Here is a 19,256-nt window from a genome sequence, read left to right on the forward strand (position 1 = left end):
GGAAAAACAATAATCACCACCATCAAAACACAAAGGAAACCACTACTATATACAAGTATTCCCTATGCCAAAACGAGCCCAGACAGGATTTGAGGGAGGTTTACTGAGTGCTCTCAGGAAACTGGGTGGTCTGTAGATACTCAAAACACAAACCCCACTATCCACAGCTCAACACTGATTACTGGGATCCCTCCTCAACACCTGAATTCTGTTTGTGTTTACTCAGGACTAGTGACTACAGGTACAAACAGTAAGGGCTGGAGAGGAAATTACCTTTATACAAGCACCTAAACATCAGGAGCCGGGTAATGCACCAGTATGAAAAAATTCGAAATGAGGTTGTCTTGGGATTTTGTGGACATGTGAGCATTACATGGGATAAAACTATTCCTCCCTTCTTCCCTCAGTCTCTGTTTAGCTGAGAGAAGCCCAACGACAGGACCACAGGCTGGTGGCCACAGAAGATGATAAAAGCCTCACACACTCTCTGATTATAGCCCGCTGATTCCAGGCATCCCAAGTCTTTGCGGTGGGAGCGGAGGATGCTGTGGTGTTCTGATGGCAGAGGGAATATGAAACAGCCTCTGGGAACAGAGTTTCAATACAGTTTTTGAAGAAATGCCAGGAGAGAACCAGCTATTTTCCACACAGAAGCCTGAATGTGTTTATCTGCAGCTCAGACACAGAATGAATCATGGAAGCACATCCCCAGGCACAAAAGACTGAATCCCAAAGGATTTTGTGTTTGCCTGTGAAACACTAGCAGACTAAATGTTCAAAGAGGGCTTTAGGACACCAGCTGGAGCTGCGAGCAGCCGACGGTTCGATTGCTCTTTCTGGGCACACACACGTATTTCCTGACTCTGAGACCTCTTCCTGCAGACATTGAACTTGAAACTTAATGTGACTTAATGGAGAAACCTCTTTGCATAAGAAAAGGCCGGTGCTGGACAACCTGTGAGACAAAATAGGGCTGGGGTGTCCTCCATCTCGCAGGAACAATGAGTGACCCCAGACTCTGTTCCCAGGCTCTTCTTTCCTCTCCCCCTGCACGAGGGTCTTGTCCAAGGAGTTATCTAATCTCCTGCAGTGCTGAAGTCCTGTGTGGTGCCTGCCCGTGAAAACCAGGGTTGGGATCTCCTTCTCAAAGACATTTCAAAAATATCTACTTCTGGCAGAGCAGTGTGCTGGAGGGTCCCTAGGAACGGGCATCTCGGGGGCCAGTGGCTACCTGGCTCCCATGCACCTCTCCTACCTTTCCAGCATAGAAAAGTCCTTTTCTCTCCCTCTGGCTTTATTTTAACTCTTCTTGCCTTCCATCTCACAACAAAGAGAACACAGTGACCTCTCAGGAAATCTTCCACTATTTTAAAAGTTTGCAGTTGCCAGCCTCACTGGTAGTGATATAAATCAACACCTCCAGAGCAGAAGGAACCATATGAATTTAACTTTCATTTCCTAGCAGATCTCTAGAGATTCCTCTTCCCTCCATATTGTTTTAACTTTGTCCTAAATTTACAAGTTTCCATTTCTCTCCTTTTCTTTCTCCAGCTTCCTGACTAAGATCTACATTGCAGTTAAAACCAGATACTACTGCACATAGGAAAATACTTAGGAGACTAATTCTAGCTTGCCTAGTGTTTCATTAGGTACCTGTACACTTACTGAGCAACAACTGACATACCAGGGAAGATTTGAAATATCCACTGTAGAACAAAAATAGTAGAAAAAAAGCACAAAATTTTAAATTCAATTATAACTAATTTCTTTAATAGTGAGAAATCATACAATGACTTTTTTTTTTTGAAAAAAATGTATGTAAACCCTAATTTTTTTCTAGGAACTCCCTGTTCCTGAAAATTTCCTGTAGGATAGTTTCATTGAGGAAATTTGTACACATAACTGGAATTCAATGTTTATACTGAACAACTTTAAACTTTACAATTCCATTTACAATGGAATTATCCAGTTGCCTCTAATTCCTGCACTAGAAACAAAAACAACAGTTCATTCACCCCCTTCACAAAATCCACCTCTAAGATCCTCCAAACCTCTTTCAAAAAGAGCATGAAGAATGGGGCACCTGGGGAAGGAATTTCCACTGTTTTCCTTCAACATCTGTTGCTGCAGAAAAACTCCATATACACGAAACTCACATAAGAGCAAAAATCACTGCTTTGGCAATCATCTTGCCAGACAATATTAAGAGCAGACATATCAATTTGCTTGCAAATTCCAGATTTATTTTCTATTTAAATTTTTTTGTAATCTCCCTGTGTATTTTCTTAGCTTTGGGGGAAGATATTACCTTGTGGATGCAGAACACAAAGATATTCTCTAGTGTATGCCAAAAGGGACAACACTTGCATTTCTTCAATGATTTCTATGGAGATTTTTCTTTTAGTACTGTGAATACATGACAGGGAGCTTTTTACGTTTACAGAACTGGTGACACCATATCAGGACATTTTTTCAAGAAGGCCCAAAGTGACCTCGCTCACAGCAACAAGAGAGCAGTGCTGTAGGAAACTACATTAAAGGATTACACTAGAAGAGGTTCCTACAACCACAGGACATGTTACATGACTGAATAAATCAGCACTTTGTGGTGTAAGAGCAATGCTGAATTCCTAGAGTGCGTTTTTTCCCCCTGGCAATGTTCCAGCTGGGGAAGGGAACGTGTGCCCCAAATACGTTTTCCAGCCCTTGGCACTGGGATGTCCTCCACCAGCAAAATTAAGTGTCCTCGTAACGACAAACTTTAATTAAGCTTTAAAAATAACAGCATTGGTATTGCATAAAAACCCTCTCTTGACTAACTAACATATGGGACCAAAATTCCCACAAAAGTGTGTGTGCCTAAGGTGAAAACACATTAACTTCATTTAAGTTGTCCTTCCAGTCCTAATTCTACGTGAGACACAAAGAGAAAAATTCAAAAGCTGTCCACATCATTCTAAATACACTTCTCACCTTCTTCAATAACCATAACAGCGTGGACAGATGTAGGATTAAAGTTCAGCATTATTTTAGGGCCACAAAGATTGATGGACACTGTGTACCCATCACTGGGGGATGGCGTTTCCCTCAGACGAACAACCCCAAAGAAGGAATGAACTTGCTTATGTGTCAATAAACCAAAAACATAAAAAAGAAAAAGCTAAGTAAGAAAACATACAGCGCAAGGAACCCTAGTTTCAGTTAATTTGGGGACCTTCTCCACATAGTACTTCTAGCTCAGGATGCTGCAAATGACCCTTTGCCTTAGGTGGGCAGAGTTCATTCCAGAGGATCGTCTCCGGTGCCGAGGGAGAGCTATCAGAGCAGCCAGGGAGCAGAATAATTCCAAAATGCCTTAATTAATTATTAATGCAGGTTTTAATTTCACAAATAATGTTCTGATCTTTAACTGGAAGCCAAATGGGATTGGTTCATCTGGAAAGCAGATAAATCAAACTTCAGTACCCCAGTTATGAAAAAAACTTACACCTACTGCCTACACTTAACAGTTTGAACATTCACATACAAAGGTAAAATGCAGATAGAGGCAATAAACAATTACAAAACATTCCCTGTTGCGATTGCTCAGTCTCCCATTCCCAAAGTAAGCCCAGTTCTTACTTCCTAACTCTGTTCATCCACACTTGAACACTTGTCTGACTTCGCATGCATGTGAAAGGTGCCAGCCAGTGTGGTTTTCGTATTCTGTCCCTAGATAGTTATATTTGTGGTAGCAGGCACAACATAAAAATGAGACAGGGCTGCCAACGCACACATGGGCACACTGAGACTTCCCATTTTGGGCTTGCAATAACACAGCACAGACTGCTTTACCCTGCACGTAGCTGCTCAGAGCTCAGCAAAATGTTCAGACAAGCAGACATCCCGCATACCCCACATCTTCTCCCTCATCTGCTACAAAGCAATCCTGGCAGGAGCAATGATGGCAATTTTTTATGTCATTTCTGCCTCATCCAGGCTTCCCTGCACAGTGGCAAACCACTCTGTTCAGGGACCAAGTTCATCATGGTTGCATTGCTGCAGCAACCAGTGAAGAACATGGAATCATAGAATGGTTTGAGTTGGAGGGGACCTTAGAGATTACCCAGTTCCAAAGCTCCTGTCATGGGCAGGAACACTTTGCAAGAGACCAGGTTGCTCAAATCCCCATCCAACCTGGCCTGGAACACTTCAAGGGATGGGACATCCCACAGCTTCTCTGGGCAACCTGTGTCAGTGCCTCACCTCCACTACAGTAAGGAATTTCTTCCTGGGATGAAGTCCTACCTCTGACATAGAGGCTGGGACACAGAGTAACCTGCTGCCTCTTGCTTTTTTCTATGTGGGGAGGAGGAAGAAGCTATGTTAAAGCCAAAAATAACTGTGTGCATCAACCCTCAAAATTGCTGAGGTTGATTTTTTTCATAACTCCATAAGCCACTGTTTCAGGCACAATCTAAACATGGAAAATTTGAGCCTCAACACAGTGACCCTTCAGAAGACACGTGCATTGCAAAATAATCAGCAGGAATCAAAACTCTTTTGTGACTGTATCTAAGAATGGTTGCAGTCAATGCAAACATAATCCCATCTATAAGCATTTAATACCCAAAATGACACAAGATCTTTGTTCACCACTTGTTCCAGTTGTCCTTCTCCACCAGCTGATTTTATTTTCTATGTCATGATTGAGTCACCATTCCTAGAGGTATTTAAAAGATGTGTAGACGTGGCACTTAGGGACATGGTTTAGTGGTGGGCTTGGCAGTGCTGCTTAATGGTTGGACTTGATGATCTTACGGGTCTTTTCAACCTAAACAGTTCTATGATTCTATGATTACTGAGTTTGCTGTCTTGAAATGGAGCAAAGAACGTATTCATCTACCACTCAAAGAAACTACATCTTGTCCAAGTCAATCTGCAGGCCAAACTGAAAGCTGTTTGGTGCTTTGCAGGTATCTTGCTAAAATTTCACTCAGATCAAACACTCTTGATGGATCCGATTTGGGTTTGCTTTTAAGGGTATTTATTTGCTTTTCAATACTTGACACTTAAACCTTGTCCTCTTAACTCCTCAAAATACAATTACCTAGATAACGTACAGTTTTATTTCAGTATTTTAATTAAAACCAAACCCAAGAAAATCCCCGCCCCCAGCTCCCTCATTAAGGGCCTGATCCAACTCCCATTAACGTCAAGAGATGATCTACCACTGACGCACTCTGGTGCTGGCTGGGATCCCTAGATCATCAAAATTTAATTTCATCTACCAGTTATGTTACAGAAACCAGATAAAACATGAAGAACAACTGAAAATCAAGCTAAAGTTGATCATAGCTATAGCTGTCACCAGCACTCTCCTATTTTAAACATCTGCAGCCTGTACAGCCCGTGTTGGGAGCAGCAATGTGTGCACACTCACACACATATATGGACACTGAGTCATTTGCAGGGACAGACAGTATAACCCACAGTTTTGAAACTCAGTTAGGAAAATACTAGTTGGAACTAACAAGAGACACATTTTGTTATAAAATCTGAGCTTTGCTGAACAAAAACTAATTTAAGGAACTGGTGACATCAGAAATACTGAAGTCAGATAAGTCTAGTGAGTTACATTTCAACCCAGGCATTCAGATACTCTTTATAAAGAGAAAGACTGTGTTTTTTTATTGGCAACCCGGATTGTCAGGGACACCAGGTCTTCTCCCAAGAATTATTAAAGTCATTTCATAGAAGTGGAGTGTGCACAATACGTCAACGTTTTTAATGACTCATAGGGTGTCTAGAGGCTGAATACCATGGGATTCAATCCTCAACCAGCATAATTAATATGAGAGTTCAAAAATACTCAAAAAAATTGAGTTGGTAGAAAAAAAAACAACTTACAGTTATTTGTGCCACAAAAAACCAAAGGATACAATACTTTCATCCCTAAACCGAGCAAGTTAACAAAAGCTAAGTCTATTTTAGTGCAGATAAAGTAGGACAAGAATCAGTTGAAAATAAATTTGTTACATGTTCTCATCTTGACTTTGAAACAAGAGCACGAAGCAAAAATCATAAAAGAGGAAGCCATACGATCATGCACAATGCCACTGCTTCAGTTAAGAAGAGAAAGGAGAAAAAGGGAGAGGGAAAGGAAATGCTCTTCCAGGAGTTAAGATCTCTGAGTTGGGCTGTGTTTTGCAGTCCCTCTGGCTGCTCTCCTATTTCCATTCACTCTGCCAGGAAACTGCTGAAGCTCCAAAAAGCTGTTACAGAGACAGGACATTCCCAGACTGCCATTGTGCCATTTGGTGGAGCACTTGCTAATTTTAGATTAGAGGAGGAACACACTGGGACAATTAGCCAAGAACCACTCCTGACTCTTGCTCCAACCCATCCTCAGACAAAACTCACACCCAAACAACAAGACTGACAACAACACCCTTCAAACACAAATGAGAAACAGAGGCAAAGGAGGATCCACCATGCCTTTTTTTTGACAGAATACATCTTTCAGGAGACATGTGCATTTCAACCCCAAAAGCGACCACCGGAAATGAAAACCTATTGCACCTTATGCAGAAAACCCACCTGAGAGGGTTTTAAATAAGGAGGGGACTGCTTAATGGCAGAGGACAGGGAAGATGGTCAGGGAGTGATCCCAAAGAGCGCATGCCACAAGAGATTATCTAGCTCTAGAGATAATATTTTGCCTGAAATGGTTTGATAACGTTCAAAACCATCTCCGTGCTGAAGGGTAAAAGCTCTACCACCTGCCCCTCCTCTCTGCACCACCCAGCTGGGGACACGAGCACAGTGAGGAACAGATCAATCCGTTGGAGACAGGGAAAGGAACCCATAAAGAAATGCACAGAAACACCATACCTTTAACAACACAACATCTACAGTCCTGTCCACCTTGGAGATGTCGCACAGGCTGTATCGCCTCTTGTGGCGTTCGTACATTTTGTCCAAAAAGCCGGGAGTGGAGGAGCAGAGCCCACCATGAACCCCGGGCTGACCACGGCCAGGCGTGCTCCAGACCTCTCACATCCGTGCTCGGAGGAGTCCCTGTGTCTCAGCTCACCAGCCCGTCCGAGCTTCTCAACAGGAAAGAGAAAATCCCAGAGCTGCGACCGGCTGATAAAGTCTTCTCGGAACAGACTTGCTTATACAGGCAACGCAGGAACTTATAGCAAACAAAAGATATTTGAAGGCAGCTTTATACATATAGGATTATTTTTTTTGCAACTGCTAAGAATGGTATCAGCCTTCCTGTTATAGTAATAATAATAAAAAAAATGTTTTCCAGACAACTTTGATATCCAAAAAGCACCAGAATTAAAATCTGCCTGAAAAGAGAACAAAAGCCAGATGTGTGCAGCAGGAACCCTGACGCTCCGAGAGGAAAGGCAGAAGGTAGGCTCAGCCACGACGGGTCTAATTCAGGAAAAAAAGAAAAACAAAAAAAAGCCAATCACAGTATCCAACGTAAATACTGTCACCAACATGTTTTGTCTTTCACGCCCTCATTCACTGAAAGAAACAATGAAAAAAGGTACTTTTCTCCTTTCTAGTCAGTCCACTGTTCACAAGGCTGGAGGGCTCGGTTTTGCATTAAGTTTAAATTTCTGATGACAGCACAGGGCAAAAGGAAAGAAAATAATGAAATAAAGCCACTCCCCTCCTGATTTGGGCTGGGACGTCACTACTTGCCTTTTTAGTCCTGCACCAGTGTTCTCCCAGCTTTCAAATTTACTGTGCAGTTGTGGGAGCATGATTCAGAGAGGAAAAAAAAAAAGAGGAGGGAGGGGGGGGAAGAAAAAGCAGTAGCTTTTTCTTTGCCAGCCTCTTCCACCTCCGGCTGCAGGCACTCAGTGTGTTTGCTCGGTCTAAAAAGAGACTGAGAGCAAAGGGACATGTTTTTGGAGAGGTAAAAAGACTCTTCCTACTCCCTCAGGCCAGGTGAATCAAAGACAGTTTCAGGGTTAATGCTTTCCCAAACCAGGAATGGAAACTTATGATTTAATCAGTGCACATGGAAAAAAAAAAATAAAAAAAAAAGGGAAATCAGCCATTTACTTTTTTCTTGTTTTGTTTGCAACACAGAGCAAAAGATTTCAACAACTTGTAGTCCAGAAAATACAATTTTCTCTCTTTTTTCCTAGCCTGAAAGGCAGAGCTTTTTTTCCCTAAAAAAAAAAAAAAAGAGAACACCAGAAAAACACCCTAAAGTTTTTCATGTTTCTCATGTTGGGCCAGCTCGAGCAACTCTCTGCTCTCAATAGCTCATTCACATCAGCTGGGCCCTGCACGCTCACTGCCACATGGTTTCCTGTTTTCAAACTGCCCCCCTTGCAGCCCCCTCTGCTTTCCACCCCACCCTGACCTCTCCAGGGATGAAATCTTTCCATACTTCCCTGGCTTTAGACATTCTCTCATTCACCGATTCAAGAGGGAATGGGGGCGGTTCAAAATGAAAAAAAAAAGGAAAAAAAAAAAAAAGAGAGAAGAAAAGGGGAAGTGGGGTCTTCTGTGACTGGGAGTTTGTAGCAACCAGAACTTGCTGCTTTGCTAAACAGAAAAGCTGAAAATGCAGGAATTTTTAATCGCACACTGCAAAGCGGGAAACACAGAATTGGAAACAGTACTTATCAACCCAACGTTTAATTGCCGATCTCCAAAAGCTGTCCTTGGCAGCGCTGGGCAAACTGGCCCACCTCCTGCTGCTGGGATTTGCCCCACTCCTGGAGCTTAGTTAGGGGGTTGTAAGTGTTTTCATCCAGTCCCATAGGGTGGTCCTGGCTGTATAAAGAGCTTTGTAACCACCAGCTCAAACTCTGGCAAAGGTGACTCACACCATGAAGCCTACTGAAACAGATAAAAAGCATATTTTTCAGCATTTGAGTGCAAGATGAGTCTTCCAAAGGAAGACAGGCACTCCAGCTCCTCTCTTCCCAGTGCTACGCAGTCTTCTGACTGCCCAAAAACATTGCACCACAGCCTGCCAGTGAGTAACACAGGAACTGACTCCCCTCCATGCCTGTTTGGTAGAACACCAAAACCCAGGAGTTTACAGAACTACAATGTACTATTTTGGGCTCCTGGATAAGACACCCCTGACCCTACAGTCAGATTACAGAAAAGCAGAGTTACCCTCCAGCCTTAGCAGACTCAGTAAGCAAGCGAAGAAGGGCATCTTTTCCTAAGACTTGGTGACACAGTGGCCAACCCCCAAGCCGAGGTCCACCGTGGGCATCGCTCCATGGTCGTGTCCTCATGCACTGGACGGGCTGGGCACTCACAGGGGATGAGCTCCCCTAGGTTAGGGACACAGGTAAACTCTTACCTACTCAACGCGAGGTATCTCCCCCCACTTTCACCAGGCTCCAGTCTCTCCCTCACAACCCAAAGCTTCATCTCCACCACACCACCCGCTGAACTGAGGAGGATCTCCTCTATGAGGCTCTCTTACAGCTACAATCCCTGGCTCGAGATCTCAGCCAATGACTCTGTTTTCTTCAACAACAAGCAGAGCTTCTGCTTTCAGTATTAGGACACACACGAAATGTGGTCGTACTTTGGGGACTTTCTGGAGGCACCAGTTTTCTCCACAAGTAATGAATCCCAGCAATCATGTGCCTGTCGAGATGAGGAATCAGAAATGGCTGTGACAGCATTCCAGCCCTTCAAACACTACCATAAAAGGCAGGGATTTCCTCAAATCTAAATTTACAAGACAGGAACCTATAAACAAAGTGTGTGAATTTAGTTCAGGTGTAAGAATTTGCAACAGTCACTGTGCCTTAATGATGCTCTAAGGTTTCGCTGCAGATATTTTTGTTTCCAAATCAATTTAATTATGGCTGCTGGCATATACAGCCAAGATTTATCCAAACAACAACTGCACAACTCTGCCCAGATGTTCCATTCAAAGGGTTTCACCTTTGATCCACAGAGGTCCTCTGGCAACCAGAAAGAGATGTTCAGCTGCCGGGCTCAGGCAATGCCCACCTTGCAGAGGAAGCTGCCAGGTGAGCATCCCTACGAACTGCAACAGCGCATCTTCCACGGAGATGCAAGACAGGTCCAACTTGTGGCTACACCAACACCCGGCCTTTTGTGGCTCCCGTTATCTCACCTTTCTGGCGGGTAAGGAGAAATGAGAAACACCTCCAGCCAAAGGAGATGGGAGAAATGCTGGGAGATGTGCAACTTTCATAGTAGGAAGTTTAAAAGAGGGGGCCAATTTTGGGATGGCCAAAAGCCACAAGTAACCCAATGTGTGCTTTCATGGAGCAGCAGGGAACTGAAAGCTCAGGTGGAAGGTGCAGACAGGTGGCAAGAGGTGGCCAGAGAAGCTGTCAGACCAGTGCAAAGTTGGGTGACTGGGCACAGGATGTACCCCAGGACTTGGTGCATGTCCATACCCTACCTGTGAATCAAGATGATGACCTGCCTTCCTCCATAATCATGTGTCTTGATCTAGTAAAGGTTGTCCACTTGACAACCCTACACCTTGACTCCTACATCTTCAGCCACAGAAGAATCAACACAAACAAACAAATAAACCAACAAAACCCCCTCTCTCCCTTCTCTTTTTCTTCTTAAATTTAAGCTTCCAAATCCCTAATTTGTTCCAAGAGTTTTTTCTGTGGTTATGTTCCTGACTCATAGCCAAGATCAGGAGGCCAGTGACGACTACAGACACCCAAAGCCCATCTCATCTTCAATTCCAGACTTTACTGTTGAAGGGAGGAGAAAAACATAATATAAACAAACAGAAGATAATGTGCCAGACACACTCTCCCTTGGGAGACCACCACTCTCTTCCCACATTAGGTGGGGCTTTTGCTGCATTGTTTCAGGCTAGAAATCTTGCCTTGCACATAGCCTGACATCCACACAGCACAGAGAGCAGATGCAGAATACAGATTGAGCCCGGACGGAGCAGAACAAAGGTTTCCAGTCTCTTTTGTCCAGCTATTTAAGGCAGTCCTTGAACGCCATACAAGTGTTGAGACAGTATATAGTATTTATGCTCTGAAACACAATGAGCCAGACAATCAGAAGATAAAGATTAAATTAAAGAAAGCCTGCTCTAGCAAGTAAATAATTCTCTTTTTTTGGCGAGTTGCTCAAAATGGAGCGGAGACGTGAGCAGCAGCCCCGGCCACCGGCTGCTGATGCGACAGTTCTGGGCTCCTTATTGAAAACATCTGGAAGTGTTGAGCTGCTCTGTGCAGACAGGAGTTTGAAACTATCCAATTGTTTCATATCCAAACCAAAGTCCAGCGCTGTGGATTTCAAGGGAAGGAAAAGAGGGGGAAGAAAAAAAAAAAGGGCACTTGATCACACCATATGATCTGTAACTCATCCAGACAAAACTCCTCCTCCAGCCGCTAACAGACCTCTTAATGACAAGGAAATCATGGTTATCCTGAAACAGACTGAACTATTGTTATCTGTTTCAAATTACTTTTGCCATATCGTTATGAAACGCTGAAAATGATGCAATCTGCAGAAATACTCAGGCATATTAACTTTTTTCATTGTGGCTCTGATAGGAACTAATGGAGCAGTAGATGAAAGGAAAAAATTCTGCCCATTTTAAGCAAGTCAAACCCCAATTTTGGGCACTAAAACCAGGAGATAATAAATTCATCAGACAGTAAGAGAGAAGAATTACAATTTCAACTGCTCTTTTCTTAAAAGAAATCAGCTTTTTGGAAAGAGTTTTTAAAATGTTATGTTTCTGGCACTTGCACAGATAGACAAAACAAATTGCTTTTTTCCTAAAACTAAATAAGGCAAAGGAAATCTGCACTCTAATGCTGCAAAGCCTTTAAGAGAAGCACGTCCAATCTGGAAGGGAGTGCACATCCATCGTGTCTGCCGGGAGGCAAGTCAGCACCCACACAGGAGAAGACCAAGGTGGATGCTCAAATGTGGATTTTGAAGCAGACCAGGCAGCTGCTGACCGTAGTGAGCTGACCATAGTGAGCACTCACACTACAGACCTTGGTAGAGAGCCCTGGCTGATGACAATGCACTTCTCATCTTTCCAGGAGCATTCCAAGACTGAGAGGAGCTTAGTGACTGACCTGCTCCTACCCTGCCTGTCAGTCTACATTTGGTCCAGAGCTGCATCCCTCTGGCCATGGCAGGACCCACCAGTGTCCCACCCTCTTCAAGGGGTGGCCCCAAAACGCTGGTTGCGATTTTGAATTCTTCTGCGAGGTAGGGCATGGAAAGAAGAGGAATCACAGAGAGGGACATGGGCAGTCCCCCATGACCAGCCATCACAGGAATCCCATCCATGGCAAACGCTGTGCTGCTGTTAAGGGGGAAGGTCAGTGATGCAGCAACAAACCTTCACAATCCTGGTCCTAAAACCAGGGGCAAATCATTCACAGTAGCAAAAAAGTTTTTTTCTCCAGCCTGGGCAGCCCCAACTCTGCCAAAACTCCCCTGTTTAAATCATATCTTCACACAGAAGTCTGGAGAGAGACATTTCCTCCCAGAGCAACACCATGCTTTGGGATGACACAACCAAGTTGAATTTAACATCCAAACAATCCACCATCCAGCTGCAGCCTGTGTTTGAGCTCAAAGACAGAACCATCTAACAAACAGCTAAAGAGCCATGAGGGAATGAGGAGCGCTTGGAAAGCTGTCAGACACATGGATACATGGAGCATGTGTTTTGAGAAAATACAAAAACACCTTGAGAGACCTTCAGCCACTTCCTGACCTTCCCTTTTCTAATATTTCTCGGAGACTCAGTGTACATTTTTCAGGAATTTCCATTGTCCAAATAACCTTCAGAAAAATGCTGAAGCTTTGGTCTGCCACAGAGCATTCCAGAGGAAGTCAACTGCCCATCTTACTGCTCCCAAATGGCTGCAGGAGAAACACATCCCACGCAAGAGATTAGCAACCCCTCAGCTGACTTTACATCACTTTGCAAGATCTAGTTCTTCCTTTACCAAAAATAACCGCAAATCGGGATGTCTGGTTGGCTGAAGTGCTGTGGGATCTTGGACCACGCCACAGATATTTATTTATTGTGTTATGGGAGTTGAGAGAAATACTTCTGCTGTCAAACACTGGACATTTTGCATTGCTCTGTGAATTCCAACATCCTGAAGATAGGGAAGGGAAAACACAAGTGGATAAAGCAGGAACAGTCCCCAAAACAGGCTGTAAAGGAGCACCTGAGCAATGAACTACAGAAGGAAACCAGTCTCCCAGAAGTAACCTGTGCTGTACATCCCATGTCCTCCAGGATGTCGCCTGCTCCCATGCTCAGCCACTTCCTTCCCACCAGGACACAGGGCCTACTGACCAACAGATTGGGTCAAACACAAAAAAAATGGTGTCTTTCATAAAGAATAATACAATTTGCAACCAAGGCATCTGGATGGGAGATAATGCTTTGGGTTTCACAGCTGTCTCAGCCCAAGTTGAAGCTGCTGCTGAAGAAACAGTATTTACTTCTTTGATCTCATTCAACACTAGAGTTGATCATGATAGCTTTGTTAAGGTTTCCCTTCACATTCTTCAGTTGCTGGTAATGAACATGTAAATTTTACATGCACACAGTGAGCCACCCATCTCAATTAGCTCAGTTAGAGCACAGTGTTAATAATACAAGGTTGTGGGTTTGATCCCCATATGGGCCATTCACTTAAGTGTTGGACTCAATAACACTTACACGGGTCCCTTCCAACTCAGAATATTGTGATTCTGTGATAATCTTTGTTAATTATGGTGATTCCACTCTAAAGGCAAGATTACAATTTCTGAGATCTGGAAAGATAATGATATAAATGAAAGTATTTAAAACAGTGAAAACTGTATATATAGGAGTTTTCAAACCATCATAAGCTTTATATAAGTCACTTGAAATTGGTTTGCACAGGCCATCCACCAAATACTTGAAGGCCTGCTCAATCCACATGATACCCAATCAAGCAATATCTAGTAACTCCTTCCACAGAGGAGTTAAGGAAGAGATCATTACATCTGAAAGAAAAAGGGTATATTTCTTTACTTACAAAGTTCACAAATGCAAAAATCAAAGGAGTTTTTCATTTTTATCTCACTCATAATAAAAATCCTCATTCTGACATGCCTGGGATAGATATAGGATATAAGAAAGTACTGATTTACACAAATCTGAGGAAGAGTAAAGCTCTACAGCTCAAGACATGAGGTTAAAAATTAGTATGAGGTTTCGTGCAGGAAAGCAAACCACCACACATTTCCAGAGCGCGGAAAACATCACTGTGCTATGAAATGACAGCATGACCCCCATTGCTGCAGGCAGGGCACAGGAGCAGGCAGACATCACCCCAGGATGCCCCACCATAACATGAGATCAGTGCCATGAAACGTCTGGTGGATGCTTCTATCTGAAGAATTATGTAGTTAGCCAAAAAAAAGAGACAGGATAGCAGATTGTGTAGATGAATTGGCGGATAAAGCCCAACAAAAATGACGTATGGTATCTGTGAGTGAAATTAATGGACAATATAAAAATGACACATTTTGAACTGAGGAAATTATTCAGCTTTTGCCATTCTTTCATGCCTACAGTGTAAGGCACTGTAATCTAACTGAAAAACAGAGACGGGTCATTCAAATGAATAAATCATGCCAGAAAATGATTCAGCTTCCCTTATTATTTTTTTTTTCTTTCCCTTTTTAATTGAAGTCCCTAGGACTCAGCCCTTTTAAGCCCACACGAACCAGTGTATTGTCCTGGCCAGGCACTCCATCAAAAGGGAAAAAGTTATCTCTTCTTTCATCTTGCAATTGAAAATCTGGGAGGGGAAGTGGTGGGAAAGCAGAGCACTGCACAAAGGCACCCATCATATTCCCAGGTTGGCTTTTTGCTCAGCTGCTAATGAAGGCAGTGGATTGAAGACACTGTGGCATTTGTTCTGCCCTTCCAATTTTTCTGTTTGCTTTGTGGGGAGGAGGATCTGAGCCCTGACTGGTAACTGAGATGCTCTGAGTGCAGCCAAGCCCCCTCTCCCAGCAATAACAGACACTCAGCTCACCCTCCTACCTACGCTCGCATCCAACTAATATTTTCATGCCCTCTCTACATGCATTTGGAAAACTTGAAATAAAATCCAATGCAAACTTTGAGAGGAGGCATTTGGACTCCAGCTCCCGCCAGGGAGGTCTGCTTTAGGACCACATGAATATTCCTTTGCTCACTGTTTTATCCATTTTCCTGGTAGTCCTCTGTAAGGAATATTAAACAAACATGTCTTTACAGCTCAAGAGCCCGGGAGAGAATGTTGACCCTATGAAAGAAACCTGGTTTTATCCATTTTTACCCCACTTTTATCCCTTTAGACCAAAGTTGTATACACAAGGGTAAGGATTCATTGGGTCTACAAAGCCATCATTAATGATTACTATATCAATCCATGCTAAATATGTTCTCCTCTTTAGCCCAATTTTAGAAAATATTTTTAAAGGAATTTCAGGACATAAAACATGTAATTAACAGCCAGATATGTAGAAGCATCACCATTAGTGAGGAATTTTCTCAACTGTTGACACTGCTCCAGAAAAATAATAAAATATTTACTCTAAGGTTATAAACTAACATATGCTATGTCTCCTCTACCAGCTTTCCAAAGATCCCTCTACAGTAACATCTGTTGTTGCAAGGATAATTCCTAACTGGAATAATGGATCCAAGCCCTGCTCTTCTGCTTCTTTACTCAGTTAAAGGTAGAGATGTCCCTGTAAACATGGTGAATGTCAAGCCAATAGAGGGAAACCTCAGCTGCTGTTTTTTTGTGCTCCCCTCTCTCATTCCCCACCTGCCACAGCTGCTGCATTTCCATATATTTAATAGGTTTATTAAATAGATAAATAAATTTAAGCCAATGAATGATGATAAAATATAAAAAAGCAGCATTTATTATATCTTGCAGTTTCCCTGAGTCATCCTTCTGATTCGGACTGTCCTGGGAGCTGCAAATTTCTGTGCTGCAGATAAGGAAAATGGAGCATCTGAAAAAGGAAAGTGTTGGTTTTGTTCTCTTATGAAGAAAGTGGGAAATGTTCTGAAGCTTTCTCTCCAGGCTAAAATCCAAACCATTTACAAGACTCAGGAGCACAAAAGCTTGCAGATAATCAGCAGAACTGACGCCAGTTCAATCAAAGCAAACCAGTAACAGCAACTGGGAGGGGTGCAGATGATGCAGCATCCTTCCGTATAGAAAAAAAAGTCCTTTTTGATATTCAACAGTTAAATAATTTAACTATTTCTAGTTATTGTTATTATTCCTCAGCTAGTCTGTTTTGGCCATTATGTAGCACTAATCTCTTCTGTTTCTGAAGTTTGCCTTTTGGAGAAAAAAAAAAGGCAACTTCAAAACATGCAAAAATTAATGAAACCCATATGTGGGATACTGTCATTATTCCATGTTTATAAGAGGATCAGGTTTTGTTAAATGGGCTTATTTAATGCAGAAGCATAAGAAAAAATACCCAACAAAAGTTCTGAAAGCTATTGAAAGCAAAATATTTTCTTTGTTAACCCAAGCAGCCAGTAACAAGCAAAAAGGCACAATTTAAACTAAAAGCCACTATACATTTTGGTGCAACTTTGTTTACAGCTTCTCTGACAGCTTATAAAGTTCTCCAACGCAGAGAAACATCTTCTAGATAGATTTTACCCTTTTGACTCTTTTCACCCCCCTACTGTATTTAAGCTGGGACAACCTAAAAATCAATGGCTTATGGAAACATCTGTTGATACAGGCACACGATTTGGACTTTTTTCAACAGCTGTTGTTATTTTATGCCTTTCTTTTCTGGCTAGGTCCATCGGTAAGACTGGAAGAAAACATAAGTTGGGCTCCTCTCCTGCCTTTGGTCTCTCTTTAGCGGCTGCAGTCGGCACCTTGTTCCTCCCCCATATTGGGAGTTTGGGGGGGCAAAAGGCTGCCTGTCCCCAAAGTCTGATCTTGCTCACAAGCCTCAGACAAAAAATAAAAGAAATACAGCTCCCAAATGGGCACCTATGTTAACCTGCTTACCTGAATACTGGTTTAAAATATCCCCTGCTGTAGCTGCTTTCTGCCCCGCACAGGGGACTAAAACACACTTCACTACCCATCTCTCAGTCTCCCATTTCCACTTCCAACAGCACTCCACAATACACCCCAGGTTTGTCTTGCCTCCCTCCCGCTATTTCATTGCTGGGATCCAGACATCTGCTGACATCCTCCATAAAAGATAACACACAATATATTTCAAGAGCCAACCTGCCAAAAGCTATTTGATGCTTCAGACAGCACAACTTACCAGACAGAGAACACACATTGCTCTCAATAAGACATGCATAAAAACAGAATGTACTCTTCTTGGGAGTCTAATGCTTACCTAACAAAAAAACCCCAACAAATTCAACCAAAATATCCTATTTTCAACATTTAATTCATCTGCTACTTGAAACAAGATGTTCCTATCTGAATTCCATTTTCTTGAAAGAGAAGAAAACAATTTATAAAGCTTTTAAAGTGCTCCAATTTTTTTCAGTGAACATTCAAACTGTCATGAGCCAGAGAAAGTCAATACCCTAAGCACAGATTCTTTTTTCCCCCCTTGCTCTTTTTAACAGAGAGGACTTGTTTAATCTTACCTTCAAACTTCTTATTTCTCTGCCATGCACTCCTAGAGTCTCCGTCAGTTGTGCCAACCCTTGCCCAAAAGGACAGTAATAAAAAAAGCCAGTTTAAACAGAAGTTGCTTATCTAAAGAAGGGAGAGCCGCAGGTTTGCAAGTAGAGGAGATATTTCAGCATTAAAGAATTCTAGGAGCTACTCCAAGACACAAATTTTTGTTGTCTGGTGCACTGTAAGGATTTAAAGCCCAGAAAGAAGCTATTTATTTAGTCTATATACGTAGATTTATAAAAAAAGACAGAGGATCCATCTATGGCCTTCTGGCTCCTTTTTGCATTGTTTACAACATACAAAGTAAACCTCAGCTTCCTCAAAGACAGAAAGCAAGAAATAAAGTTTTGATGAGCAAAATCAAACACTGTCCCCCAAATATCCAGCTATGAACAAAAAGGCCTTTTGAGGTTTCCCTCCACATCTCCTCAGAACATATTTAAAACCAAAATTTGCAAAATATCCTAAAACCCATTTCAGCCCGTGCTGCAGGGAGCAAAGGGCTTTCTCTCTCCCCTTACCTTTGTAACACCATGGGACCCCAACTACAGCCATGCCTCTCTTGAGTCATCTGAAGGTAGGAATATCTGGACATGATGTAAGCAACCCTCCTTCTCTTTTAAAAGGCTCAAAAAGGTATATTACTGCTCTATTTTACCCCTTGCAAGCAGGCATTTGAAGCTAAAACTTATCTACCTCCTCCTGGGCAAAAAGGTCTGTAAGTATTTCCTCACCTCGGTGAGTTAAAGATAAAAATAACAGTGGAACAAAATGCTAAGAAACCCTTCTTTAATCTCAGCAGATTTTAACAGCCCACCCCTGTCCATGCCTTTGATAAGAATCAGTGTGATCTGCAGTATAGTATTTTGGAGAGGCAGAAGAGATTTCTACGCTCCTAAACACAAGATCTCAGATTGAAACCAACGTTACGGAGAACTGCACCTCCAGCCTTTGAAAATGTGTATTTTGGAAATATTCCTCCCAACCACTTTTAGGCGTTTAATGTGTCCAGCTGTGTTAAAAACCAAGCAAAAGTTCAGTGTCAAGTAAGTCAGGATTATGATCTTTTTGTGATTTATGGAGGTAAGCACAGACTCAGACAGAAGAAAAACAAGTCACTTGATGCTAAGCAGACTCAGTACCAGGGCTCAGACTAATGAGTGAGTGAGGGTGAGGCTTCACGTTCCTGCCTCTTATCTCACCAGCTGGAAGGACATGAGGAGGGAGAACACAGCCAGCTGGTACAAGACATGGTATTTGGCAAAGCTGCAGGTAAGAATATGGCCCTAAATAACTAAGTGCATAAATAAGGAGAAACTACTATTAAGTGGCTGTAATGAGGTCAGGGTATACATCAAGCAAAGTCTTAAGGGAGAAAGAATATCTAACCAGGCTGAGAAACCATAAGCCAAGCATCGGACCTTCTGCAGATCTGAAAGGAGAGCTGCATAACTCAGGTTAAGCACAGGCTAGCAAGAATTTTCCTCCATTTCAAACTACACAAACAGAAGAGAAAGCAAACAAGGTAACCCAAAAATATTGGCTCTGTCTTTTGAA

General features: G+C 42.5%; 1 protein-coding gene across 10 annotated transcripts in view; it reads right to left on the reverse strand.

The window, feature by feature from the left end:
* The window catches only part of AKAP13 (A-kinase anchoring protein 13), a 207,136-nt gene that overhangs the window by 60,941 nt on the left and 126,939 nt on the right, over positions 1–19,256 (reverse strand). For 3 of the 10 annotated variants that reach the window (XM_027688147.1, XM_027688146.1, XM_027688145.1), the window contains exon 1: positions 6,874–6,969. The exons of the other annotated variants lie outside the window; for them this stretch is intronic. In XM_027688147.1, coding sequence (XP_027543948.1) covers positions 6,874–6,954 — 81 coding nt within the window. In that variant the 5' untranslated portion in view covers positions 6,955–6,969. Of the gene's footprint in view, positions 1–6,873; positions 6,970–19,256 lie in introns of those variants that run through there. 10 annotated transcript variants of the gene reach the window in all.

Source organism: Neopelma chrysocephalum, unplaced genomic scaffold (assembly GCF_003984885.1).
Source record: "Neopelma chrysocephalum unplaced genomic scaffold, ASM398488v2 Primary Assembly neopelma1_75, whole genome shotgun sequence".
NCBI classification, from domain to species: domain Eukaryota; kingdom Metazoa; phylum Chordata; class Aves; order Passeriformes; family Pipridae; genus Neopelma; species Neopelma chrysocephalum.